This window comes from Cygnus atratus, chromosome 25 (assembly GCF_013377495.2).
Source record: "Cygnus atratus isolate AKBS03 ecotype Queensland, Australia chromosome 25, CAtr_DNAZoo_HiC_assembly, whole genome shotgun sequence".
NCBI classification, from domain to species: domain Eukaryota; kingdom Metazoa; phylum Chordata; class Aves; order Anseriformes; family Anatidae; genus Cygnus; species Cygnus atratus.
The window spans coordinates 1,416,684-1,443,850 of NC_066386.1; the positions used below are offsets into that span (position 1 = coordinate 1,416,684).

The window sequence follows — 27,167 nt, forward strand, 5'->3', positions numbered from 1 at the left end:
GGGGTGGGGGGGGGGGGGGGGGGGGGGCGCTGTGGGGGTGCCCACTGTGCCCCCAGCCCCAAAGCTGCGCCGGAGAGAGCCTACGGAAACAAGCCAGCCCCCCCCCCCGCCCCGTGCCTGCCCCCTCCCCAAATTGCTGACCTGGAAAAAACCCCTCGGTGCCCTTTGCCAGCCTGCTGTGGGGGAGCTGGGCCATATCCGGACCCCCTGCGTGGGTGGGGGGGGCACAACAGGACACGGGCGGGCCCCCCCGTAACCGCTGCTCCACCACCGCCCCCCCCCCCCCCCCCCCCACACCCAGACCGCCAGGACCTGGAGCAGCCCGACAAAGTGGACAAGCTGCAGGAGCCACTGCTGGAGGCGCTGAAGATCTACGTGAGGAAGAGGAGGCCCAACAAGCCCCACATGTTCCCCAAGATGCTGATGAAGATCACCGATCTCCGCAGCATCAGCGCCAAGGGTGAGCGCCGGGGATTCGGCAGCACCCAGCTGGGGCTCGGCATCCCCGGGGCGGGGGGAGCATCCCTGGGGCTCAGCACCTTCCCCAGGGCACAGCATCGTCCAGGGTCCCCCCACAGCATCTTCTGGGGATGGTGGGGGACGTGTCCCCATGTCCCTTCTGCCCTGGGGCTGCTGATGGGGGAGAGGAGCGGTATGGGGGTGCCACCATGGGGGTGCTGGTTTGGAGTTGCTATTTTGGGGGGGTGCCAGTATGGGGGTGGCAGTTTGGGGGTGCCTATTCAGAGGTACCACTTTGGAGGTGCCGGTTTAGGGTTACTGTTTTGGGGGTGCTGGTTCAGGGGTGTCAGTTTTGGGGTTCCAGTTTGGGGGTGCCAGACTGGGGTTGCAGATCTGGGGGGGGGTGTGCCTGTTCAGAGGTGCTGCTTTGGAGGTGACAGTTCAGGGGTACTGGTTTGGGGTTGCAGGTTTGGGGTTGCCCATTCAGAGGTGCTGGTTTGGGGGTCCCAGTTTGGGGGGTGGGGGGGTGCCACCGCCCCCCCACCCCCCTGACCCCCACCCATCATCCCGCAGGCGCCGAGCGGGTGATCACGCTGAAGATGGAGATCCCCGGGTCGATGCCGCCCCTCATCCAGGAGATGCTGGAGAACTCGGAGGGCATGGACACGCTGGGGGGGCAGCCGGGCAGCCCCCGCGCAGGCAGCCTGGGGCCCCCCCCGGGCAGCTGCAGCCCCAGCCTCTCGCCCAGCTCCAACCGCAGCAGCCCGGCCACGCACTCGCCGTGACCCGCGCCCGGCGCGCACCAGGACAGAGCCCGGCCGCCGGCACAATTTGAGGGTGCGAGCGGGGGGGGCCCAGCTCCCCGGCTCTGGCTGCAGCCCCCCCCAGTGGGGGCGGACTCCTCGCAGCCTCCCCCCCCCCCCAAGCCGGAACAGCCCCAGGACCCCCCCCCCCACACACACACTCTTTTCCCCAGCCGGACCGGACCCAGCGGGGAGCAGCGCCCACCCCTGGCCCTCCCCAGCCCCGGGGGGGGGGGGGGCTGCGCAGTGCTTCGGTTGAGTTACATTTCAGGGGCATGGGGACCCTCCCCCCCCCCCCCTCCCCGGGCTCGGCCACGGCCCCCGGGACCCCCCCCCCCCCCGGCCCCACCAGCACCAGCACAAACGGGATCGCGACCACAGAGCCACCGCCCCGTCCCGTCCCAGTCCGGCGGGGAGGACCCGGCCAGACCCCGCACGCCGAGGAAGCAGAGTCATTTAAAAGAGAAAGAAAGCAAAGTATATATATATAAATATCTATAAATATCTATAAATACGTTTTAAAACCTTTGTAAAAGTTTGGAGGGGTTTTTAGGCCTGTGCAGGTGGAGGGGGCACGGCAGGCGCTGCCGGGGTGGGGGTCGGGGAGGGGGGGGGGGGGGGCACACGATTTATTATTATTAATTTTTTTTTTTGTTGTTGTTGTTGAGATTTTAGTGGTTTTAGAGTCAGGGGGTGCCGGGTGGGCCCCTGCCCTGGCCCCCCCCCCCCCCCCCCCCCCCACCACGGCGGGGCAGGGGCTGCGGGGTCCTTGCACCCGCGGGGAGCGGGGCCCGGCCCGGCCGGCACGGGGAGGACATGGGGATGGGGGGGGGACTGGCTCCAGAATAAAGTTTATTTATTCTAGCGCTCGGCTCGTTCTTGCTGTGGGGGTACCGGGTGGGGGTATGGGGACAGGGAGGGGGAGGCACAGTCCTGATGTGGCCTCGCTTTGGGGTAGGGTGGGGGGGGGTGGGGGTGGGGGGGCCATCTGCCCTCCCTGGCTCTGGCTGTCCCCAAAATTTGGGCTGGGGAAGGCCTTTGGGGGGGGGGGGTCCCACCAGCACCCACAAAGCCATGCCCCCCCCCCCCCCCCCCCCCCCCCCCCCCCCCCCAGTGCCAGGGGCCAGCCCCAGCATGCTCGTTGCTTGTGGCCTGAGCAGGAGTTTTGGATATTGGATATTGGGGGGGGGGGGGGGGGGGGGAGGTTGGGGCAGCAGGGGGTGTCCCCACCACCGCGCGGGGATAGGACCTGTTTGTTTTCCTTTTTGTCCGTTTTTCTTTCCAGCAGCCGCCGGGTGAGGCCCATCCACCGCCCACAACAGGAACCAGGGGGGCACCGGGGCACGGCGTGGCCACTTCCCCCCCCCCCGTCTCACCTCCCCAGAGAGCGCAACGAGGCCGGGCTGAGAACGGCCTCAACTCACGCCAGCGATGGCAGCCCCCGGCTACACGGCCAGGGCTCCTCGTGGCGGGGGGCACGGCTCCTCCGCGGCCCCCGCCGGCTGCCCGGGGGCCGGTGCCCGCTCCCCTGGCCGGGGGCAGCAGGCGGCTCGGGGCGCGCGGCTCTTGCGCAGGAGGTGGGCGAGCTCGGCCAGGCTGAGCAGCGCCGACACCAGGCCCACCACGAAGTAGAAGTGGATGAAGACGGTTTTCTCGGTGGGGCGGGAGACGAAGCAGTCGACGCGGTGCGGGCAGGGCCGGCTGCGGCAGACGAAGAGGGGCTGCACCCTGAAGCCGTAGAGCAGCGCCTGCCCCAGCAGGAAGGCCAGCTCGGCCGCGATGCGTGCCACCACGCTGCCCACGTAGAAAGCCTGCAGGCGACGGGCGCGCTGCCCCGGGGGACCCCCGCGCCCCGGCTTGGCCGCTTGGTGCACGGCGAAGATGACGAAGAGGGCGGCGGGCGCCGAGAGCACGACGACGTGGAAGACGAGGAAGCGGTAGTGGGAGATGGGGAAGGCGGCGTCGTAGCACACCGGCTTGCAGCCCGGCTGCTGCGTGTTGCAGACGAACTCCTCCTGCTCGTCCTCGAAGACGTCGCTGCCCACGGTGGCCAGGACCAGGATGCGGAAGAGGAGCATCACCACCAGCCAGAAGCGGCCCACCATGGGCGAGTGCTCCTGCACCGCGTCCAGCAGCGAGCTCAGGAAGCCCCACTCGCCCATGGCCGCGCTGCGGGACCGGGGTCAGCACCGGGGAAAGGAAAGGGGGCACCGTGCCCATGGGGATGGACCCCAGCGGGCACGCAGCCTCCCCCGGGGGGGGGGGGGGGAGGGGGCGGGCGGGCTCACCGCCCTCCCTGAAGGCACCATTGAGCCTCCAGCCCTCAGCAGGGTGCTCGGCCGGTGCCAGCCCACTCGTGTCACAAATGTCCCCAAGCTTTTGCTCGCTCCCGCAGCGATGGGGACAAGGACACCAGTAGGGTCAGGACTATTGGGGTCCCCATCCCTTGTTCCCCCCCTCTTTCTGTGAGCCGCCTCCCCCCCCCCCCACCCCCCCCCGCCCCCCAACCCAACAGGGTCAGCCCTGGTACCTGCGGAGGCTGCGGTCGCCGTGGTGGCTGCGGTCCCCACTTGCCCACAGCGTGCCAGCGCGGCTGTCCGGGGCTGTCCGGTCCCTGGTCCAGCGGGGACAGGATGACAGCCCCGCAGCCACGCCTGGAGTCCTTTTAAAGAGACAGAGCGGCCGCAGGGGCGCCCGGAGGGGAGGGAAGGGCTCGGTTCTGCTGGCGGGGGGGGCCCCCAAGGACAAAAGGTGGATGGCAGCTGCCTGGGGTGCAGCATGGTGCGGGGGGCAGTGGCTTCCTCCACGCAGAAAATCCCCTGTGCTTTGGGCACCCCAAATGCCAAGGTGCTGATTTGCTGCAATGAGCCCCCCCCCCCCCCAAAAAAAAATCCCCACACTTTCTGGTGCTGGGATCACCTCCCCACCCAGGCCAGGGTGCAGCAGCTGGGCCAGTCGCTGCCGTGCCCAAGGGGCAGCCACATCCTTCCCCTGTGCCTCAGTTTCCACCTCCAGCTAGAGCAGCAGAGCCGAGGCTGATAGACATCACCTTGGGGACCCCTTCGCCCCTTGGGGGGGGGCCCTTTGGTGGGTTGGTGACCGCAGAGTCCTGTACACAGCGCTCAGCATCCCCGGACCCTCCTCCCCACCCCAAAAAGGACATTTTTGCAATGGAGCCCATCCCGGCACAGACACGATGGTGCACAACAAGATTTGTGCACGTGCACAGCTCTCTATACACATTTGGGGTGATGCCAGGGTTACCGGAGCAGCTACAGAGACAGCCCCGAGCTGCCCAGCTGCAGCCTCGCCGTTTGCTGTGCGCCCGATCCTTGCAGCAAGGAGCCGTAAATAGCACAGCCCCTCGGCGGGGACGCGCCGGAGACGCTCTCCAGAGCCCGGCAGTGGAAAATCTGACAGCGCTTTCCACACTTGACTGGGTTCCAGCAAAGCACCTCGGTGGCATCGATGGTGCCCCGCACCCAGCGGCTGCTCGGTGGCTGGTGGAGACGGGGAGGGTTCCGGGCTTGGCAGCTGCTCCTGCACCAGCAGCACCCCCTTGGTCCATAAATCACCTGTGTGGGATGTGGGGCAATGCGGGCGGCACGGCACACGGTCCCTAGTCCCTTGGTGCCAGCCCAGGAGCCACCACCGGTGACCTGCGTGATGGCAGCCCCACAGAGCCCCTATTTCAGCCTTGTGCACGATGCTCTCAGGGTGCTGAGCATGGACGAGTGGGACCCGGGGATCCCAGGAGGGCTGGTGGCTCCCAGGCAGCTGAGCCAGGTGCACGAGTGCTGCAGGGCTGCCAGCCTGTTGGCGATGCAGGGGCAGCACAGTTCGTTTCCCCCGGCTTCGTTAGTGACCCCAATTCCTCCCGCTGCAGGGACCGCTGCGGATGCTCCTTTCTGCAGGGCTGCATGAGGCTGGGGCCGTGGCCATGCTCTCCGCTGGTGGATTTGGAGCCCTCGTCCCCACCTCGCAGGGTGCAAGCTACTGCTCACCGCAAGGCACCCAGTGCCTGCTTCCTCCCCGCCCGCCATGGCAGAACGCACGCGAGGCGCTGCGCTGTGTGCCCACAGCCAGCCTCAGCTGGAACAGAGCCCACTGGGGGTGCATGGCATGGAGGGGGGGCTGTAAATCCTGCCGTGCTCGTGCTCCCACCCAGAGAGCCTGTTCGGAGCGAGCACAGCCCTCGAGAGCAAAAAACAGCTCTGGAGCACCGAGCGTTTCCGAAACTTCAGCCTGGGCTCACCTGCAGCAGCACCGGCGCCTCCCAGGAGCAGAACCTGCGGCACTCGGGCTCTGCTGCTGAGCCCCGGCCCAGCCACTTGGGCACTGCCGTGAATTTTTCACTTGAAAAACCTCAGCTGCAGAGCCGAGGCGGTGGTCAGAGGCTTTGCAAAGCCGCAGCATCCCGGTGAGGGACGGGCTGGAAGGAGCCTGGGCAGCACCTGAGCCTGCTGGAGGCATCGCGCTTGGCAGGGTGCAGCAGCTGGAGGGGGAAAGGGGTGTGGGGGGGAGACCCCTGGCCCTGCTCCTGTAGGGTGCCTGGACAAGGGGCTTCCAGCCAGCAGCACCCAGGGAGCAGAAGCAGCAGCTCCCTGCAGGCACCCCAGGGGGAAGCAGAAGTGGTGCCTGCTGCAATCCGAGTGCACCGTCACCACCTGCCCCGCCACAGCGGTTGGCAGCAGCACATCACCGTCCCGCTGGGGACAAGGCCACGCTGCAGCTCCTCGGCAGCACCTCCCTCACCTCCTTTCTGGCCATGCATTGCACGCAGCTCCTTGCCGTGGGTGACAGCATGACTCCAGATTTGCCGATGACACGAGGTTAGGTGCAGGTGCTGATGTGCTCGGGGGCAGGAGGGCGCTGCAGAGGGAGCAGGGAAGGCTGGACCCACTCCCCTCTGGCTGTTGAACCAGGGGCCGAGGTTTAATGCCAAGTGGTGAGTCCTGCCCTTGGGGCACAACACCCCCACAAAGTGCTCTTTCCAACCTAAATGATCCTGACACCAGCACCTCTGGGTACCAAAAGGTACACGCGGACCTGAGCTCACCCCCAGCCCTCTGCTCCCCCAGCACACCCTGCCCCATGGACAGAGACAGCTCAGGGCTGGGAGAACAGACAGGAATGGACAACAACTTTTATTGAACAAAGCTCGAGTAAAAAAATTTATTACGTAAATAGTTAAAAGGACAGCTTAACGACAAACACAGAAAATATTTACACTGTCAAGAAATAAACAGTGCCATAGAAATGGCTCGTAAAGAAAGAAATGAGGACCAGCTCTACGCCAGTGAAATACATCTGAGGGGAAGAGGAAGATGATTCCCCCCCAGCTTCTGCTGAGGAAGACAAGTGCTGGACACCTTCCACACCTGAGGGCACCGAGGTGACAAAAGGGCCCCCTCAAGCAGGGGGCTGCACTCATAGGTGCTAAGGGGAAGCCCTTCGTGCCCAGGAAGGAGGTGGCAGGAGAAGCTTCCCGCTGCAGAGGGGCTGCTCTGCGCCGCAGCCTGTTGTAGTGGCAAGTACAGCAGCAGAGGAGCCCAGGGCAGGGAAACCTGCTGCTTTCCAACGTGTGCGTTGGAATAACCAGCCTGCTTGCCTTCATCAAAGACTCCCGGATGACAAAGAGTTGTCTCTCCAGCCGCTGCTGAGCTCCCTTCCTCACCAACAGCTGGCACCTCAAGAGACACCCGCTAATGGCACAAGACGTTGGCAGGCACCAGCGCCTCTTACCTAAGGATGACCTCTGGGCTGAACTAGCTGAACACAGGGTTTTTGGCAGCAGGGCAGAAGATAAAACTGCCAACGCTGAGCACAGTGTGGAGACAAGTCTGCACAAACCTCCGTTACCAAATCTGAACTGAAAAAAACCAAAGGCTAAAACTCAGCATGGCAGAAGTTGAGCAACAGGGGCTTGCACAGACATAAAAGACTTCAAGAAAAACACTAGCATGGAGTTCTATATACCTGCACCTCACAGTTAAGTCTCTGTGTTTGTGAAGTTAAAAGTTATCATATTAATTTCTAAGATATCTAAAGAGGAAGTAATCTAGGCAAGCGTAATTGATAGGACTTGAAATATACAAACATCTGCCTTGATATTAAAATGACCACAAAGAGTCAAAAGATTTCACCCAGACCTTCCAGCTAGCTAATGGGTAAAAGGGAAGCACATCAGCACTGGCTGGGCACATCACTGTGAGAAAGGGGGGGGTGGGTGTTCCTATTTAAACAAGTCTGACTTTTTTAAAACCTAAAAAAAAGTAGATCTGTATTCACTTGTATTAAACATCTTTAGACAAGCTTAAATTCATTGAAAAAGATTTCCTAGTCTGAGATGTTCTTTGGCAAGAGCTTGTTAAGGGCTCTGCTGGAAGCAACTTCATAGATCAATAGTTCAAAATCTTCATAAAAATTCAAAACATATCTTCATCAGATGACTCCAAGTATTGGACAGGCTTCTTGAGACGTCCTCGCCTGGCACAGGGTGAGGCTTCTGTGGGACTGTCTGCGCGAGCAGTTAGTTCAGCAGTATGGCTATCACCGTCTCCCTGCTTGGATTTCTGGAGGGAAAGCATAGTTGAGAAGTGACTCACGAACCTGAGCATAAACAGGTTAACATTCAATTAGCATAAAACACACCTCCGTGTCACAGGCAGGGCTGTTGTTCAGACTGATGAGATCAAACCAACAATCTGGGACAAGTATTTCTGCCTGACTTCCCTCCCTTTCTTACCCATCTCCCCCCATCCAGTAATGAAAAGGGGTGTTGCACTGGAAGTTTTACTTCCACCACAATTTTTCTGCCAGAATAACTGACGCCAGACTCTTGTACCTCCTTGGCACTACCCTGTGGTAGAGTACAAACCTTTGCTGCAACTGATTTGGAAGGCTTTGAACCAAAATCTGAATCCAAATCTGAGGAACTCGGCTGCCTTTTGATAACTTTCCGCCCCTTGGTTGGACCAGGCTTCTTGGCATCCGCTGCTCTAGCATCAAGATCCAGAGATTCCTCCTTCACTGCTGTCTTGCTGGATTTTGGCACAGCCTTTTTCTTGGCTAGAATATCCATGATGGACGGCTGATTATCTGAAACACAATTCTGCGTTTAAACTTTTGTTTTGCTGCTTCTCTTCTCGTGCACACATCTTCTTTCCAACACAAATACGGCTCTGCACTACGCTGCAAGGTCAGCATGCAGGTCATCTCATTTTGAAGCATCATTTTCTAGAAAGATAACTATTTACCAAGATTATGAGAAATGAGGTTGTTTATCTCCTTCCTTAGCTCTGCTACATTTAGAGGATCAAATTGAAATGTACCCAATGCAATATACAGACCATTTCGGACCTGGAAATTCTGAAGCCTCACGGCTGTGTAACCAGTCTTATGCCCTCAACACTTTTGCACAGGGAAGGACTGTATTTACCATCTATACTAAACAGTTATTTGTTGAGTTCTTTCTTATCCGTATTTTGACATTTTTAACAGCATCTTGAAGCGTGTCTCCATACTAAGATGAAATGAGCAAGCCACTTCTGAATGACAACAGGCTCTCTGAATTCAGAAGTGGAAAAAGCAGCTATTTTGCTGTGAAGTAAGGTACTGCTTTACTGCTGCGATCAAAACCAGCTAGTAACGGAATATGCAAAACAGCTTTCGAAGTCCGTCAAAGACTCTAGGTGTCTAAGTTTACAAAACCTGACTCAAATGCCCTTGACTAAAGAGTCTGAACCAGCACTAAATGGACCAAACTACCCCAAAGAAGCTTTCCTTCTTCCTGGAAAGCAAGCTGCCAGGTAGCTTTCTTCCCTAAAAGACATGGAGAATGTTGACAGCAGGGCAAATTCCACTCAGATTATTTCTGCCAAGTATTACATAGCACTAAAGGAAGCATTTACTTTTCCTGTTCCCAAACTAGAGCTCACACCTTTCAAACATGTCCGAGATGAACTATAACACGACACGTTTGGAAACAAGCTTCTTTAAAAGTGACAACAATTCGGCAGCCTTTACCACAAACCTCAGATCATCTCTGAAATTAAAACTCAATCTATTCAGTCCTCTAAATGCCTAGAGATACCACTTCGAGTTGTTTCTCACAGGAATAAGAGATATCTAAAAAATACCTTTAAATGATTACATAGCTCTGAAAGACTCGGCTTCTCCTTACCCTTCGCAGCACTGGCCTTCTTAGCTGCAGCAGGTTTTTTAGGTACAGCCTTACTGCGAGGTATGGAGACAGAAGGACCTGCAGGAGCTTGACTCGCTTTCTCATCAGCAATATCTTGGACTTGGACTGAACAGAGAAAGAAGAAAGCAAGTCTGAAATAGTTAAATTATCTATTCTGTCTGGCTATAACATTAGAGCAGAATAACTGTGTGCACTTTTGTAACAGCTATTAAAACTGGATTAATCACAAATTCAAGTCAGAACCAGACAAAAAAAGCCTTGTCCAGTAAAAAGGGCTTGCACCCCAGCATCAAAGTTCTTTGCATAACATGACTAACATCTGCCTCTGTCAGCGTTAAGCACTGGTTGGAGCATCCAGTGTACTCTCATAGGGTTTTAGGAAAATCAACAAGGCTTAGAAGGGTTTGTACTCACCAGAGATAGCACCTTGTACTGACTTTTGCTTGGGAGCTTTAGCTGTTTTTTCACTGGTTTCCCTAGAATGCAAAACCCCAAGTATTTTTTAACTTATGATGCACTAAACAGGTGCATTGAAGAAAAAGAGCTATTACTACATAACATTAACACTGCAAGCACAACTAATTTCCAGCAATTATGTGGAGAAATACTCACTTAGGGGCAGCTTGGGGCTTGGGAGCAGGTTTCTCTTTTGAGTTTGTATCTGATTCAGTGTTGCCTTCACTGTGCCTCTGAAATTCAGACTCCTCATCTGAGCTGGTGAGATTTGTATCTGAGTCCGAACTGATCATGGGCTTGACTTTGGCTGAAGAAACAACACAGATGTATCATTTTACATAGTTGGTAATATTCAGCCTAGTTTCCTTTCCAATATTTTAGATGCAGTTATTAAAAATAGAGATCCAAATAAAAACAAGTGGATATTGAGACTGACAGTGAGAAGACTCCAAGTTGCGTGTTCTGGGCACACTTACCAACAGCACGTTTGATTTGCTAAGACAGTTGCATAATTAAAATCAATAACCTGATTTTCTCTACTTGTCAGTTTCTGCTTTTCCTTGAAATATCATTGTGAAAATCTGCTCAAACAGTAGAAGTACTTAGTTGTTACATAGAGTAACATAAGCCTTTAAAAATGATTTTTGGCTGAGATCTCAGACTCTGGGAGCTCTCTAAACAGTCCGTTCAATTTTCTCCTCCACAGACTGCTCCACTTCTGCATTTGTGTCCTCACTCACCTGCTGCCTGGCGAACCACTCTCTCTCTTTGAGGAGGCACTTCAAAATCATCAGACTCTGAATCAGACCCTGAGTCAGACCAAGGGTTTCGTTTCTTCATTTTCTTTACTGGCTTAAATGGCAGAGTGGACTGTCTCTTAGTACCTGAAAAATATTGGGAGGCCAGATGAACCAGCAGACTTCCGTATGTGCTTCAGGCCCAGTAGCTCAAGCTCAACTTAGAAATATATCAATAAATTCAGAGGATTCTGGCTTAAACGTCAAAGAAAAACAATAATCGTGTCACCAGCCTGTTATCCAGAATCACTTTGTTTCTCACCTAGTTTTTCCAAACGTACCAGTCCTAGATGTCACTCACCACTTCAGGAAGTGGTCAGATAACCAAACTGACAACCTTTCCCCTCACTTTCCACTGATGGAATAACACAAAAAAGTATTTACCTTTTTCAACATTACGCTTCTGCGCTATTCTTTGCCTAAGGCTCGAAGACTCCTTATCCCCTGATGAGTTTCCTTCTTGATTCTCATCTAATTCATTTTTTTCACTCTGAAGATAAAAGCAGATATCAAATAGGTAGTGAGTTAGCTCACACAATTTGAAGAGGTGTAGAGAGTAATGCAGAAAGGAGCAGCTTATTTTAGATGTACAGAAGTTAGCAGTACAAGAAATCTGAGTTTGTGAAACAAACTGCGTGTAAAATAGATTACGGCCAAGTAAATCAGACACAATCAAACCCCAGATCAAGTGACTGAAAACACAAAATCCAACATTAACAAAAACAGGAACTTTGTCCCCACACCTGAGTGCGCTTTGGTACCACCTTTGCGTGCTGACAGCCCACAAGGCTCTAGGGTGTGTTGAGGATGCAGAATTTAAACAGGGTGGGTTAAATCAACAAGGCAAATTAATCGGAAAAAACTGTTGGATGGAACCATCTGTAGGAAAGGAGCAATATGTCTGGCTTACAGGTCAAAACAGGTGTAGGGATATTTTCATTTTCTAGGTTGCAAATGGCCGAATGGCATAATTTCAAGTAGCCCTGTAAAAGAATTAAATCTTCATCTCCATGATAACAAGAATAATGGCATCAAGTGGCTGAAAGCATTATGAGAAATGCAAAGGCTGTTCTAGAGTAGAGAATTACCAGCTGTACTTCCTGCCTGCTAAAGGATTTATAAAATCCCCCAAACACCTAGAACCGTACTTGTATCTGCTTCTTCATTTCTAAGCCATCTCTCCAGCCCATCTGACAGCAATATATGCTGCTGCCAAGAGGTTTCCCTTTAAGCCATCTCCCGATATGTTAGTGAATCTGCTGTTCTTTAGACTGACAAACATCCATTTTCAGTGTGTCCCGTATCCTAAAATTCTGTTCCTCTCCCAGAAAGCAGACCATAACTGCTTCATCAGGACAGGTTCAACCAAGAAGAACTTATCTTTCTTTAGGACTGCTTTCTGTATCGAAGAGGATGTAATAAAAGATTAAGTGTTTGGAACTTTTTACCTTTATTTTCTTTTTAATTCTCTTCTCTGCCTCCGCCTTCATTTCTGCAGTTATCTGAGGAACAACCCTTACGCCATGAGATGATGGCATTACTTCTGGCAGCTGTGCCTTCTTCACCTTCGTTTTCCCTCCTTTTACCTTTAAAGATTTGCCAGGTAGCCCTGCCATCTCATCCTGCATTTGCTTGGCTTCTACTGCCTGCAGAATTAAGCATAAAACAACACAACCATCAGAATACAGAAGAAACAATGTACTACTGAAAAACAAAACAAAACAAAACACAGCCTTTGCAGTATAACACTCTAAAGTTGCTGATAAGACCACACTGAACATTGGCATACATCAAGTTCTTCAACGAAGGCAGCAAGGTCTTCCTTCCACAGGTCAGTGGAACTCTTGCACTTCAGGTTTTCCAGCTCCCTTTCCTAAAGCGAATCATAGTTGAGAATGAGTCACATAGTTTAATCCATCATAAAAATATAATATGCTTTTATAAGAAAAGGAAGGAACGTACTTTGTTATCTCTCTGCTTACAGAGCTCATCTTTCTTCTCTTTAGTCAAATACCAGAGGGGCATGTTCAGTAGATAGTTGAAATCTGGTCCGGTAGCTGCAGCTGATTCTTTGTCGCTCTCATCCTCTTCTTCTTCTTCTTCCTGAATGCGAATTTAAAACAAGCATTGTCAGCAAATACAGCTACATACAATGGTAGGGCTACTGATTAAATCTCATTGCATCGCAGGTGCTCCATGTGGTTATGGTGTAGTAGACTCTTCTAGGACAATTCAAAATGGATACAGGTGAAGTTATAGCTTCTGAAAGCCTCAGCTGCTACCACAACCCAACATTCTTTCTATGAATTCTGAAACTTCAGAGGCAGGGGACAGTCCAGATCAATGTAGAGGATGACAGACGTATTACCTTGTTTTGCAATTCCTTCCAAGCCTTCACCGGATCAGATTCATAGCCTCTTTGGATAAGAACTTGAATCAATTCCTTCTTGGGTTTGTTTTCTATGAACAGACATTTCAGAATTGTCAGTTAGTAACCACTACAAATCACTGGTAGGAAAGACAGAGGAGCTTTAAAAATTTTGGATCCTATGGCTGTAACAGCTCAGCCTCTTATAGGAATCTAACACAGCCTTCCCTCATCAAGAGGTGGGACGTGGTAGAGCCTAAAATAACATCAAAAAAGTTCCTACTTAGCAGGTGATTTGTTAGCTCGGCATTGCTCCTATACTTGTCAGGAACACCTGCCAGAGCACTTCAAATATTTTCTCCTTCATTTCCATACATGCATTTCCCTAGCCCTTAGTTTTTGAATTTCAAAAAAACAAAGTGTGATGGTATCAGAATGCTTTTATGATAATAGGCAGGCAGGTGGAGGAAAAAAACCTGATATGACTCCAAGGCTTCGGTATAGCTTGCACCTCATTAGACATCACCTGGGAAATTTATTCTATAAATGTCCCAACCAATGGAAATGCTTCAGCTGGAATTTTTTGCTCTTTAATGTATCACAAGCAATCAACCCTGAGACGCAAACACAAATGAAACCAGCTCTGTCAGCCTTGGAACTGCTTATTACAAAAAGCCAAGAAAATGCATTTCAAGGGAATTATTTTTCCTCCTGAGTCAAGTCAAACAGACACAGACTGTTGGGATCATTGGGCTGCCTTCAGACACAAGCCACAAAGCATCTTATGACACTTTGTCTAGCTGCGTCCTCCATAAATGCAAGTGAAATACAGACTGCCTTTTAGACTGAGGTGGAAAAATTGATTGAAAAGTTTGAATGCTGGAAACAAAGATCTGTTTCTTTTCTAGCTCATGATTCTCAGATGCCGCTAGCTTGAGTATCTTCTAACTTTGAAACCCCAATCCACCGAACATGATTCAGAATATTTTGCAGAGGTTCAAAGATAACACAGGAAAGATACGGGCTCTCAAGTATGCATTTGAACAGAACACCCAAACAGACAGGAAAACCCTTTCTAACCCTATTATTACTTAACCCTTATTCCTACTGAGCCAGAAACAGATAGGAGTATTTACTAAAGTATTAAAAAAAATATTTCTACTTTCATAATAGCATCAAACACACAGTAGGAAAGCTGTATGAGCACCCCACTTTAATTAACGTGTACATAATGCCCTATAGACGAAGGACCTCTGCAAAGCATTTTCCTCTTACATGTTACTGGAACAGAAAGATAAGCTGTGGTGTGTTTTGTGAAGAGCCAGGCTGGGGCTGAGAGGGTGCTGACAGAACTCAAGGGAGCACCTAGCTCTTCTACCAGCTTCCTAAACCAAAGAACCGAGAGCGATGCATACCGATCACAATTTTTCCATCTATTTTCTCCAGGATGAAACGAGCCTGGTTGCTCAGTTTTGCAGACTCGGCACTTAGCATTCCAACAAGCCATTCTTTTCTCAAACCATAGTATCGGAGCCTCAGTTCAAAGAACTCTTTAAGAATATCCTGGGGAGACTCGTACTTCTTGAGAAAGCCAACATGGTCAAAAAGAACCTAGATGAAAGAACAAAGGTGTTATGATCATAAAACTGATTTTCAAAGCCACTGAAAATCATCTACAACCCAGATGTGATAGCACAATGGACTTATTAAGCAATTATAAAGCCTTAGTATTATTTCAGAAATTACTTCAGCTTCTGAGCACAGCAGCAGAGAATTTTAGAATTTAGAATTTCTTAAAAACACAGTAGGGCAAAAGTTACTTGAATCTTAAAGCTATCTTTTGGATAAACATCCTACACCAAGCTTCACACACTATCAAAATCCAGACATTCAGTGGCAGTGTCCTTGTCACAACAAAGGCCTCCATAGACTGCGTGATTTCAGATCACTGACTCTTCCAGACAGAACCACACCACCTTGGGCCCACTACCAAGCCTGTCTCTTGACCTTTTAAAGGTATATTTAGAAAGCTGATTTAAAAACAGTAGTAGCAGAAAAATCAAAGTGAATAGGTTACTGAAAGCATATTCTCATTAGAAGGAGCAAACGCAGCTGTACATGCTGTCTTTGAGCTGAAACGAGAACTCTCTTCAGCAGTCTATTACATACCATGGAGTTGCACGTTAAATTTGTTTGGAGTTTGAAGACCTTATGCAAACCGACTGCTTCGGCTTCAGCTAGTTTTTCTTCACTCATCTTCACTACAAACTTCACCGTTGTGTCTGTGTGATATTCTTTGTAGTCTGTGATTAGAGGGGGTGTCTTCTCAGTCCCATTCAGCATTGGCTCCAGAACTTGTTCTTTATAAGTCTGAGAAAAGAATCCAAGTCAGACCCATATTTTCCATGGAGATTAAGGGCTCCAAAAAAACCTACAAATCACCATTTTTTGCTTCACAGGTCAAAATACATGTTCCTAAGGCAAATTCAGCATTTATTACCTGTGTCCATGTTCTGACAGGCAGCTCAGTGATCTCAATGGTTGTAGAATCAAGGATAGACACTTCACCACTTATCACATACTGATTAGGTCCCAGCTCATCTATTGTGCCTTTGAAATTCTTGTAACTAGGAAGCTAAGTAGGAAAAGAACACTAGATTCAGCTTTGTGTCCTTGCAAGTCCTTAAAAACAGAAGCATCAAATGCTTCAATATGTGCTGAATAAATTAATGAGCAAGACATAGCTGAAATACGTTACTTACCATTGGCAATGGCTCTTCTCCATCCATCAGACGACGGATATTATTCACAGTTTCCCTGATATCAAAGTTGGGAATCTTGCAGGACCAGCCAGTACCAATCCCTTCTGCCCCATTTATCAGCACCATTGGAATAATAGGGATGTACCACTCTGGCTCCACACGTTGATTGTCATCATATAAGAACTTCAGGACGTTGTCATCCATTGGTGGGAACAGCATCCGTGCTAGCGGGCTAGAATGGAAAAGAATTCAGCCCAAATTCTTGTTACACAAGAACCACCCTCAAAAATTAGACAAAACAAATAAGGGTTATTCATAGCAACCAACTTATCCATGCAACCTCAGCGCCTATGTTAGGAAACTAGGCTTCTAGAGCAACACTTGAAGCAGAGATGCATCTTAAGCAATCTCATCAGCGTCTGCTGGTTCCGCTGAATATGTAGGGTCCCGTAAGTTTGTACTTTATGGAAGTCAGATGTTGCACTGTACTATAAATTACTATAACCTAACTCTCCCAAATCAAGTTCATTTCTTATTATCCTACGTAAATGTCTCCCTTTGTTTTTGCTCCCATTTCCTTATTCTCTGCTATACCTTTCTCTTCTGTGGGATGGCAACCACACTCACAGATCTATCACAGATCTAAATCTAGAATCCAAGTCACAAATTTGTTGCGACTCTTTCACATTCAAGTGGTCCAAGCTTTAGAAATTTAAAGGCAAAACGTTAATTTATATTTCATTTTAAGTGCTGTTAAATGGAGTCCTGTAATATGCTAAAGATGTTTAAGACAGTAAGAAAATTTTAATGCTGACCTGAGCATTGTGAAGATGTATCGAGGGCTTGCAGAGTCTTTCCCACCGTGCAGCCTTGTGCCAAACTGACCAATGGGCTGCAGCAAGTTGAGGTTGTTACTGCCCACAAAGTTCTGAGCTAAGTTAATAATAGTCATCATCAGTGATGCCTGCAATAAAGGACGGGTCACAGTTAAAAATGCAGAATTCTTCCTTGAAAGGGCAAAATTAAAGGGAAGATTTACTCCAAGAACAGAACTGATATAGGAGATAAATTTGACTATTGAATACTGAATGGAATTCTCACTGAAAACACATCTGGTTATTACTCCCTAAAATAGCAGCGACTGACAGAAAGAGCAAAGCTCCTGAACAGCTTTTAGTCAATACAGTAACCTCTACCCATATATTCCATTGTCTTTTTCAAGAACTCCTGCCTTTCTTCCTGGCCAAGACAAGTGTACCTGCTGCAGTGGACAATTTCTACTCTTTGTAAAAAGTATTAGGTAACCTTGGAAAAGCCAGCCTTAAACAAGCTATAGCAATGTGTTTATTTGTCATTTAATTCTACCAACCATTGACTCCCAAGACCATCTAAGTCTGGATAACTAAATATATTCCAATGACCTTAAGCATACTGCTATCTGCCTGTACTTGGAACCTCCGATGAAAGATTCTATCAGACTCCTAAAAGAAGCTTGTTTTAGTGTTTAACTTCTCCTTACCATGGCTTTATTTAACATCTTCCTAAACCTATTGCAAGTAAAGCAGGTTTTTCTTGTCCCACTTTCTTGAATGAAACATACTCCCATAAGGTATAGGTAAGATAGGCAGACTGACCAATCTCATTAAATTAATAATTGAAGAATTAAAAGCAGACCAACTGATATATGATATACAGACACTTTGCTCTGGTGTTTATACACTCAAAAATCTAATTCCGCAGTAGAGGCATCTTAACCGTCAAGTGGAACATGGGCTCTTTTTTGCCTTTTTTTTTTTTAAAGCATTTTGCACAATGAGTACACTTTCTTACTTCACCATGATGGTATGAGGACATCTCAGCTACAGAACCAGCCAGCTGAGCAACCTTCACCTCCCGCTTATCATTTCTTTTGAAACACGTGAACAGAACTTTTCTTTGACCTGGCTTCAAACCTGTACAGAAAAAGACCTTGTGTTTAGAACAGACATTTCGCTTAGCTTCCGCTCTCTAGAAACTAACAATTACTTACAGACCTAAAGATTCTGCACAAGAGTTAATTTTTTGCAATAATGTACTACAGAATGGGCAAGACATTTAATCCAAAAGATTAAAAAACTTGGACAGGAGGAAGTTGAGTTTAGAACACCAACCCTGAAAACTCAACGAGTTACCCTGATTCTGATGATATGACAAAAAAACACCATTCGTTAAACTTAGGGAAATATACTATATGGAACCACTACCTTGAAATTACTTACCATCAACCAGCGATGGGATTGATCTTTCATTATCCGAGTTTGAGAACAGGACTAACTCCTTGTTGATGAAGTCGTTGTATGTCAAGTAATTAGTATTTTTCCCATACAGGTATTCCTAAGGAAAACAGATGCAAGCCTGCCTTAATTTTAACAAGGTCTAACATGTCTCTTAGCTCATACTTGGCTAGTTTCACTAAAATGGAAGCTCCTTGTATGACTAGCTAAACACAGCTCAAGTGATGACATTCTCAGCATGAAAAAACAAAACATTGCTTCCCATTAAGCAGGCCTGTTTTGCTGAGAAAGTCTTCGTACAGTCCTGCTCAAGTTATCATTTCCCTATGGATAAAGTAATTTGAAAAATTAAAAAATGAAACGAGCTGTTGGACCACTGACCCAGGCTATACTAATGAGATGCAAAAAAAAGCTGATCTGCAAGATCCTGAAGCAGTATAACTAACTGTCCCATAACCCAGTGACTGACTCAAAGCTGTGTACAGCTCTAGCATGCTGTAATGAAACCAAGAACAGCCCCAGGGAGAGAAAGGAAATCAAATTCCTTTGTATGCGTAAACCTTTTACCTCTGGCAGGCCGTGGAGCTTCCGTTGTCTTCTATCCTCCATGAAATTAGTCAGCCACTCCTTTCGCTCTTCTACTTTCTTCTTACTAAAGGCCTATATGTAGCAAAATGAAAAATAGCTCAGTTCTAGGACATTCTCTGGTGTACCCTATTGGAACACTTAGGAAAAGGAAAGCATACAGTAAGAGTTTAACCAGGAGAAAAAACGTGGTAAACAGGCTGACTTAGTAGCCTAAGGAGCGCAATACCAGATTCTTGAAGCTAACTGTATTAAGAACATCGTTTCCACTGGTCTGAGACACAGTAGTTAGGCTTAGCTTTATGAGGTTTTAACAAAATAACAGAAAACTAAAGTAGTTTTCCCTATTAATATTTTTGAGGAAAAACAGCTTAGTTTTTGGCACTGCCTAATAGCTCAGAATGCTTAAGAGTCAATGTCTGCTGAAGGTGAAGGAGTTCACAAAAGCGAGGACTGTTTTAATCCACTGGTGAACCATTTTGCTAGAAAAAATGATAGGGGAAAACAGGAAGGTCTGGCGTGGAGAAAACTGCAGCAGAACATGCAGAAAAATGTTAAAGGAATACTCACTATTGTGTCTGAAAATGTCAATTTGTTTGTAGTGATTAGTTTGTTCTGAGCTATATTTAAAAACCATCATTGAAAGAGTGCTCTTGGCCTGAGGTCTGTGGATAGACTTGCTTCTACAGGTTAGACTAAAGCCGTAGCCTTGGTAACAAAGAGATCATCTCAAGCCCAAAGGCCTCTAAGAGCATTTCAAGAGAAAACACACAGCACTTTAAGCAGAAGAATACCAAAGGTAGTAAGTCAGCAATTAAATCAAGTGTAAGTTACCAGGGTGATCGCAGCATCATCTTCAGGACCGGAATATTTGAAGCCAATTCGATGTTTAGCCATATTGGCAAAGTATTCCTTAGCTTCTTTTGATGTGCTGGTACCCAAACCTGCAGAGCCAATACTAGTTAATCCTACTAATTTCTCGTTTACATTAAGTTGCGGTTCAAAGAAAGGCGTTGCTACATCTAATTTTTGTGATGCACCATATAAATACAGCACGAAGATAGCTGTACTTAAAATTGAAGTTACTTTAAGTGGGATGTAAGGTAACACAAAGCATAAGAATTAAAGACAATCGAGCAGTTTTATGTTGCACTTTTAGAGACTGACTGGATCTTCTAAAGATGTCTGAAACTAATAACTGCAAATTGGAAATGATTTCTCATTACCCAGCCATTGTTCTGCAGTTGGCAACTTGCTTATCAGTATAGAGTAATTCTGGAGCAAGTACTTAGCTTACAGCGTTATCAGTACACAAGGACTGTACTGGGGAAAACAAAAACCATCAAAGCTAAGCATGCTCGCCTAAAAGGGTGCAGGGAATGTATATCTACAATAGTGTAGTTGTAGTATGATTTTGAGATTTCATCCATCTAGAGGTTATGGCTTGCTTACTTTTAGATCCTACACCACATCCATTTGTAAGTCAGAATAGTTTAGGAGGGAAGAGACCTTTGGAGATTACCTAGTCCAAACCCTTCCTGCAAAAGCAGGGCTTACTAAATCGAATCATGAATGCTCTTAGTCAGTTCATTTGACTTCACCACATTATGTTTTCTACAAACCTTTGTAATACTTGATTTTCCAGGAATTGTAGTTCTGTGTACTGCTTTTCCATTCCTCAAACTCCGGAATGCTGTAGAATGCAATTTCTTCTTTGTTTTTAGAGGCCTGTAATGAATTAATATACATTAACTGTGGAATGCGAGGTAGATTAGACCAATGAATTCCTACTCAGTTTACCATCTAGTCAACCCTTACCTTTATGATGGGAGTAATAAATTCCTCCAAAAAGTTGTGTCTTAGAAGAGAAGGCCAGTTGTGATGGATGAAGTTAATCAGCAAACCTTTGATATGAGATCCATCTTGATCCTGTTTTGTTTTTTTAAAAAAGTCACTTTAATCAAGGACACGATGGAAGTGTCAGTTGTTAGACTAATAACAGATGATCTTATAGTTACAGTTAGTTAACCCTATTAACTTTCACTTCCAAAGATGTGACCATGCACTGTTTAACTACTGAAATTTAGGAGAAAGGAAAAAAAAAAAGCACATTTGTTGTGAAAAAGCGTATCAAGGACTTGTCAAGGACCTTGTATCAGCAGACTGGAAAGACAATATTTAGCAATTTGGTGATGCTACTCCCCCTCTACTTTATCTGTTGTGTTTTGGATCTTATAAACATTATGACCCACTGAAATACAGAATGATAGAGAGATGAATGCAGAGAATTAGGTACAACAGTGGCAGTGGGAGAAAGGTAGCATTTTCTTCTTTCCTCTATATTCTAGTGCTTTTTCTTCCCCCTCAATTTTGAATTTTAGTGAAACTAACCTGATCTGTCATAATCATAATCTTTCCATAGCGAAGAGTCTTTAAAGATTCTTGATCTTCATAGTTCTTTTTATACTGTAAACCCACAATCTTGATGATGTTGTTGATTTCAGCATTTTCCATAATCTGGAAGAGATCACACAGAATAAAACCTTTTCTTTCAGACAAACTATAGCTCAAAAAAGTAAGATTATCCAGCACCTATACTTCTGACAGTGCTCTGCCTTTCCAGCTTTTTTCCTGTTTAGAAACTTTTATTATTTCTAAACTGAAGTCTTAATGCTTAAATTTTTCTAGATCATTCCAAACATCTCCTAGTCCACAAAACAAATATTCAATATTCCTGCTTAATCAGCAAGGCAGGCTGAAGGTGAGGCTAGACTCATACTTTTAAGAGACTGCCTGCTATGAACGAGTGTTCCAGGTGTTCAGCTGTACTGACTCAGTTAAAACACACTGCATTACATGAAGCATATAACATCTTCTAGCACAGACTATAAAGATTTGACTATAAAGATTTTCCCACTAACCTGCTTATGAGAAGCTTCTCTGACGTTGAGCATTTTCCCACGAAGGGGAAATACTCCATATTTGTCTCTACCAACCACTCCTAGACCAGAGACAGCCAGTGTTTTGGCTGAGTCTCCTTCAGTCAGAATGAGTGTACAATCTATAGAATTCTTGCTGCCTGGAAAAAAAAAATCAAGTCAATTTTCCAATTAAGAAATGAAATCAAGGCTTGTACACCCACAAATTGCATGAGAATATACATCTTCTAAAACATACAGGTTTTGTTGCACTGCATGTAGGACTGACCACAAAATGAGGGTAAACTATAATTAGAGATTTTCTCATTGTCTTTATGAGACTATTGTTTCATTTGTCTAACTAACAAATGTTAACTGTTTCTGAGTGAACTGGCCATAAAGGATGTAAAACACTTACCAGCATCATTGGCATCATCCAGCTTAGGAACGCCTTTAATCTTCGTGTGTTTCACAGCTGAACATTTCTTATTCAGCTGGGTCTGAGCTTTAAATTTTACCCAGTTTAGGATACTTTCAACAATGCCACAGCCAACTGCCTGCAATACCAAAAAAAAAAAAAAAAAAAAAATCAACTGTGCAAAAATCTTTAACCACGTCGGAATTTAAGTTATGTACTTTTTCTTTAATTCATGAAATAAATTTGTAAGTAATACATTTGCCACATTAAACAGAAGATGCAGCTTTACAGACACCTGGATTATCCGTGTATATCAATACTTACACCCTTGATAAATTTCTCACTCAGTTTACATGTTGAGCCAAAGCTCTTTGCCTGCAGAGTCATGTTCTCCTTAGTCTGAGAGTCAAAGGTTGGATTTTCAATCAAGGCATTCACAAATATCCACATGTGGTTCTTCACCTGTAGTTAAATAAGACAAGCAGTACAAATTACACAGGTTCATCTCCCTGTAACGGCTGTGTCTTCTGACATTTGCCTGTCAGAATCACAGAGCGAGGAGAACAAGTTCAATTATCACTATGTTTTTGAATTTTCCTAGATGTCTTTTGACAGACTTTAGGACAGCTAATGAACGTTCACAAGCTATGTTATATGATTTGGAATGTCATCTAACAGTTATCGAGTTTTAGTGCATTCACACTGACTTAACAGGATTCTGATTACAAAATACTTCAGCTCAACAGAGAATATCAGTTGGCTTGAACTGGACTATATAAGGCTTCTGTAATTAGTAATTAGCTATATATCATCTTTGCAATGGAAATGTATATTAGCAGTGTAGTAACATTAATCTGGCTACAATTTGCAACAATACTAGTTTTGCCTTCCACTAGGAAAAATCTGACACTGTACCTGAAATGGCTTCACTCCAACTCCGTTTTTGTTCTTCCTTTTCACAACTTCAATGAGTTTATTCACAATCTGGTCAGCTACATAATCAACATGCCTGCCACCCTAAGGGAAAATGGGACCAAAGACCTTGAAGTGATTCCACTGAAAACAATATACGCATGTCTATTTAAAACGTTAAGCATGGTCTTCGCACATTAAGCAATTAAGCGTTTTTCACTAACAAACGTACATTTGAAAATAGCTAACAATACCAGTGATGAAGAATATGACATTAACTTGACTAAATAAGCAAGAGTTACCTTTGTGGTGGCAATACTGTTGACAAAGCTGACTTGCTGGAAGCCTTTTTCACTTAAAGTCAAACACACTTCCCACCGAGAATTTACTTCCTCATGGATAACCTTAAGTGCATTACCAGTTTCATCTACTTTGTCCTTCAGATAGAGGTCCACATAACTGCGGAATCCTTTGACCTGCATACAGATGAAAGCAGAGAACTCATTTGTAACAGCTCCTATAAATACTTATTGCTACTATTTCATGTCCTCCTGAAAAGCGGGTAGAAAAATCACTCATGCAAGTTTTCACTTCACTATGTGTAATGGTGTAAACTGCTTCAGCAAAATCTCACTCTTTAAAAGGCACAAGAAATATAGACATTACTGTTTCACTTAAATGCTCACTTACAGGCAGCCTCTTTCCGTTTAGGAAAACTTTGACGTCCTTTGTGGATCCAGCAATATCATATGCTCTTCGGGACATTAGTGCTACAATGTCTTTATCAAGAATCGTCATTTTGAATTTTGACAGATCAGGTTGGAAAGTGACACACGTGTAATCTTCTCCATCAAAATACTTCAGTTTCATTTCACCAGCCTTTCCCATGTTGTCTGTCCAGGTCTGAGAAAAGGAGGCTTTGTGAGTTGCAAGTCTAACACACAGAAGTAACTAGCCTAATTTTTAAAAGCAGCAATCTGATTTAAGAATTTTAAATACTTTCAAATAATAACACCAACACTGGTTAAAGATTAGATTCTGATTGTGTGTGATCTTTTCATTATTTGTTTGAATTATAATTGCTGGTAGAGTAGCTATGGGCCAAATTTATTCTTTCTGTGGTGCACTGAATGTAAACACCACCTAGATTTTTGGAATAAAACCTCAAGATCCTTATTTGGAAAAACTCAGGTATAACCGTACTGAACTGAGAAGCGTCCATACCTGCTTGAATAACTTTTTGTATTCGCGACATGCAGTTTCCACAGTAAATTTTGTGCTAAATATGTTGCACAGTTTGGCTCCATAACCATTTCGCCCACCTGGAATTAGGAAGAAAATAGGCTTGTGTTATTCCCTTTGTTCAAAACCATCTGGAAGAACTCCAGACCAACAAGAGTTGAGTTACTTCAGCACAAGCAAAGTATGACTTCCAATGAACAACAACATCCTACAAACCCAGTATGCGACTATAAACCCGTATTTAATTGGGATTAAAGGGAATTTTCAAAGGGAATTTTTCTTGTTGTCCGTGTTTGTGCCATTATTACTGTAAAAATATAGGAAGGAGACTTCTCTCTGATGGACTTGTCTACTTTCATGTTGCATCAGGACCTGCCCCCTTTTTCGTTTTATTTTCTTAAGGAAAACAGCAAGGGACCACTTAGTGGTAACTTTATTGAAACCTGGTAGCTCACTCACACTGGTTCACAAATTGAAATTGAACAGGCTGCTCAAAAATATTAGCATATACCGTAGAGTCCTCCCTACCTGTGACTTTCTTTTCATCATCATCGTAGTTACTGGATGTTAGTAGCTGTCCAAAGATGAGAGCAGGCACATAGACCTTTTCCACTTTGTGTTCAACCACTGGAATGCCTTTGCCATTGTTCCATACACTGATTGTGTTATTCTCTCTGGAGGGATGGAAAAGTGTGTTTTTAAGGCTGCAGATGGCTGAGCTATGAAATAAATATCACACAACGTCTCCAGGGAAAGGCCACCATTTCATCAAGAACAAATTTCTATTCAGCAAGTGCAGAAGCAGCCAGCAGAGGGAGGACAAGTCAATAAAAAAAAAAAACACACCTCCAGTCTCAGATCTATGGATACCATCTACGAAATGGATCCCCACACAAAAATTGTGTGGTGATTCTCAATGACAGAATAAGAACATCGAGAAGGGGAAAGTGACCACAACAGAAAAAAGAAAAACAATAAAAAGCAGTCACTTCACAAGTCAGCACTCTGTAACAGACCAAGAAAACAAAGAAAAAGGCTTTTACAACAGGTAAATTACATTTGATCTAACTTGAATGGATCCTCAGCATAGAGCTCTCGAACACCTACATCAGCTTATCAGAGCAGTATCCGAGTGAGAAAATCAAGCACACACGAGTTGGGAAGGCACTGAACAAAAACAAAGTAGAACTTACGGATCAATCGTAACTTTAATGCACGACATGCTTTTATCCCTCTGCTTGTTGTCCGCAGCATTGACTAGAAGATGAAGACAACTTTTAGTATATTCCCTTAGCAATCAAGACAAAAAAAATATAAAGTGTTTTCAGTACAATGAATAAAAAAACTACCGGAATGCAACTATTTTGCAAGTTAAAAAGAAGAGTACTGTAAGTGCTACAAAAAGGAGAATTTGGGGATGAATTAAACGGGTTTGGAATACTGAAAGCAATCATCCCATGAACAGCTTACTACTTAGCAGTGCTAATGGAAATTAAGATCAGCAAGAAACTACTATCCAGCATTTCCAAGCACAACTGATAAACAATAAACCCCGCGAGCACTGCTGAACAAATTACACAACAGGCATTACTTGGTCAACAGTGCAACTAGATAAAAGCACACTTGACGAGTTCTCAAGTCTAACTCTGGTTTCTCTGTCGGTTCAGAAACACCTCGACAGTCAAGCAACAACCCAAGAACAGCATCATCTTACCCAGAATCTCATCAAAGATTTTGTACAAGCCAGGCACAAAGGTCACATCTCTGCAGTTCAGGCCCACGTCCTCATCAAAAACCCACATTTGCTGAAAAGAAGACAAGAAATGTTTAGCCCCCCGGTTCAGCTCCTTGCTGCGGGTTTGGAGGGCGCAGAGGCTGTCCCTGGCCCCGCCGTACCTGGGTCACCGTCTCCACGGAGCCGATGTAGGTGTCGGGCCGGAGCAGGATGTGCTCCAGCTGCGTCTTCTTCTGGTAGATGCGCTCCACCGAGAGCCGCTTCTTGGCGCCATCGCCCTTGGGCAGCCGGGGGTTCTCGTCGGTGGGCTGAGGGAGGGGAAGAGAGAGGGGAGAAGTGAGGGGCAGCGGGGACTGGGGGGGGGGGGGGGGGGGGCGGAGGGGAGTTTGGGGAGGCTCTGAGTCGGGGGGGTCCTGATGGGAGGCGGGTCTGGACGGCTCCGAGCCTGGGGGGGGGGGGGGGGGGAGGGGGTAGGCAGAAGGGGAAAGTGGGGGGCTCCAAGCCGGGGGGCCGTGATGGGAGGGGAGCTGGGGGGGGGGGGGGGGGCCTGATGTGAGGAGAGTGTGTGTGTGGGGAGCTCTGCGCCTTGGGGGGGGAGTTTGGGGGGCTCCGAATGGCGGGGGGGGGATCGGGAGGGGAGTTTGGGGAGGGGCTCTGACGGTAGGGGAGCTTGGGGCGGGAGTTTGGGGGGCTCCGAGCCGGGGGGGGGCCCTAACAGGAAGGGGGAGGCCCAGAGGAACCGGGGGGGGGGGGGGGGCGGTTGTGAGGGGCCATGGAGCGGCGGGGGGGGGGGGGGGGGCGGGGACACCCTGAGGGGACCCGGGGAAGGGGTGAGGGGGGACCCTGAGGGGCCCGGGGGGGTTCTGAGGGACCCGGGGGGGCTCTGAGGGAGGCCGGGGGGCGCCCACGCACCCGGAGCGGCGCCGGGGACTCCGCGAGCTCCATGGCGGCGGCAGCAGCACTGAGGGGCGCCAACGGCCCCGCGCAGTTCGAACCCGCGCCCAGCCCGCCACAACGCTCCGCCAATCGCCGCGCGCCAGCCCCCGCCGTCCGCCAATGGCAGCGGGAGGGCGGGGATACAAGCGGTGCCCGCCTCCCGTCTCGTCGCCAGTCACAAGGCGTGCCGCGCTTTCAAAGCAGCCAATCGGAGGGGAGACTTGTTTGATGGGCAGGGAGGTTGGCCAGTGGGAGAGGGAGGAGGGAGGGCGCTGAGCGGCTGGGTCCGTGTGCGGC

General features: G+C 47.6%; 3 protein-coding genes across 3 annotated transcripts in view; 1 reads left to right on the forward strand and 2 right to left on the reverse strand.

Annotated features, from left to right (window-relative positions):
* LOC118261306 (retinoic acid receptor alpha) overlaps window positions 1-1,304 on the forward strand; it is a 3,478-nt gene extending 2,174 nt beyond the window's left edge. Inside the window, 2 exon segments of the mRNA XM_050715426.1 lie at window positions 302-460; window positions 1,033-1,304. Of these exon segments, the coding sequence (XP_050571383.1) occupies window positions 302-460; window positions 1,033-1,244 (371 nt within the window). The 3' untranslated portion in view covers window positions 1,245-1,304.
* A 1,403-nt stretch (window positions 1,305-2,707) lies between these two features.
* Window positions 2,708-3,424, reverse strand: GJD3 (gap junction protein delta 3). Its single transcript, XM_035571443.1, has one exon. It carries the CDS (start codon window positions 3,422-3,424, stop codon window positions 2,708-2,710), a length of 717 nt encoding a protein of 238 aa, XP_035427336.1.
* Window positions 3,425-6,391: 2,967 nt separating this feature from the next.
* Window positions 6,392-26,951, reverse strand: TOP2A (DNA topoisomerase II alpha). The gene is made up of 35 exons (XM_035571413.2): window positions 26,847-26,951; window positions 26,096-26,242; window positions 25,914-26,004; window positions 25,393-25,456; window positions 24,728-24,873; window positions 24,182-24,279; window positions 23,648-23,860; window positions 23,260-23,433; window positions 22,961-23,062; window positions 22,370-22,507; window positions 22,046-22,184; window positions 21,631-21,788; window positions 21,101-21,226; window positions 20,528-20,638; window positions 20,332-20,437; window positions 19,544-19,653; window positions 18,692-18,784; window positions 18,110-18,224; window positions 17,682-17,803; window positions 16,667-16,815; window positions 15,852-16,083; window positions 15,590-15,724; window positions 15,259-15,459; window positions 14,505-14,700; window positions 13,090-13,181; window positions 12,684-12,824; window positions 12,511-12,594; window positions 12,170-12,367; window positions 11,106-11,211; window positions 10,665-10,808; window positions 10,081-10,231; window positions 9,883-9,944; window positions 9,448-9,573; window positions 8,143-8,363; window positions 6,392-7,837 (listed from the first exon to the last, which is right to left on the reverse strand). Exons 1-35 carry the CDS (start codon window positions 26,877-26,879, stop codon window positions 7,691-7,693), a joined length of 4,671 nt encoding a protein of 1,556 aa, XP_035427306.1. The 5' UTR covers window positions 26,880-26,951; the 3' UTR covers window positions 6,392-7,690.
* Between the last annotated feature and the right edge of the window lie 216 nt (window positions 26,952-27,167).

What these genes read in the sequence shown, in the direction of transcription:
- GJD3 (XM_035571443.1), bottom strand. Translation starts at nt 3,424, where the DNA reads ATGGGCGAGTGGGGCTTCCTGAGCTCGCTGCTGGACGCGGTGCAGGAG.
- TOP2A (XM_035571413.2), bottom strand. Translation starts at nt 26,879, where the DNA reads ATGGAGCTCGCGGAGTCCCCGGCGCCGCTCCGG. An exon ending in AATCTTTGATGAGATTCTGG is followed by an intron (nt 25,457 to 25,913) that starts GTAAGATGATGC and finishes TTCATCTTCTAG; the next exon opens with TCAATGCTGCGGACAACAAG. An exon ending in TGATGAAAAGAAAGTCACAG is followed by an intron (nt 24,280 to 24,727) that starts GTAGGGAGGACT and finishes TCCTAATTCCAG; the next exon opens with GTGGGCGAAATGGTTATGGA.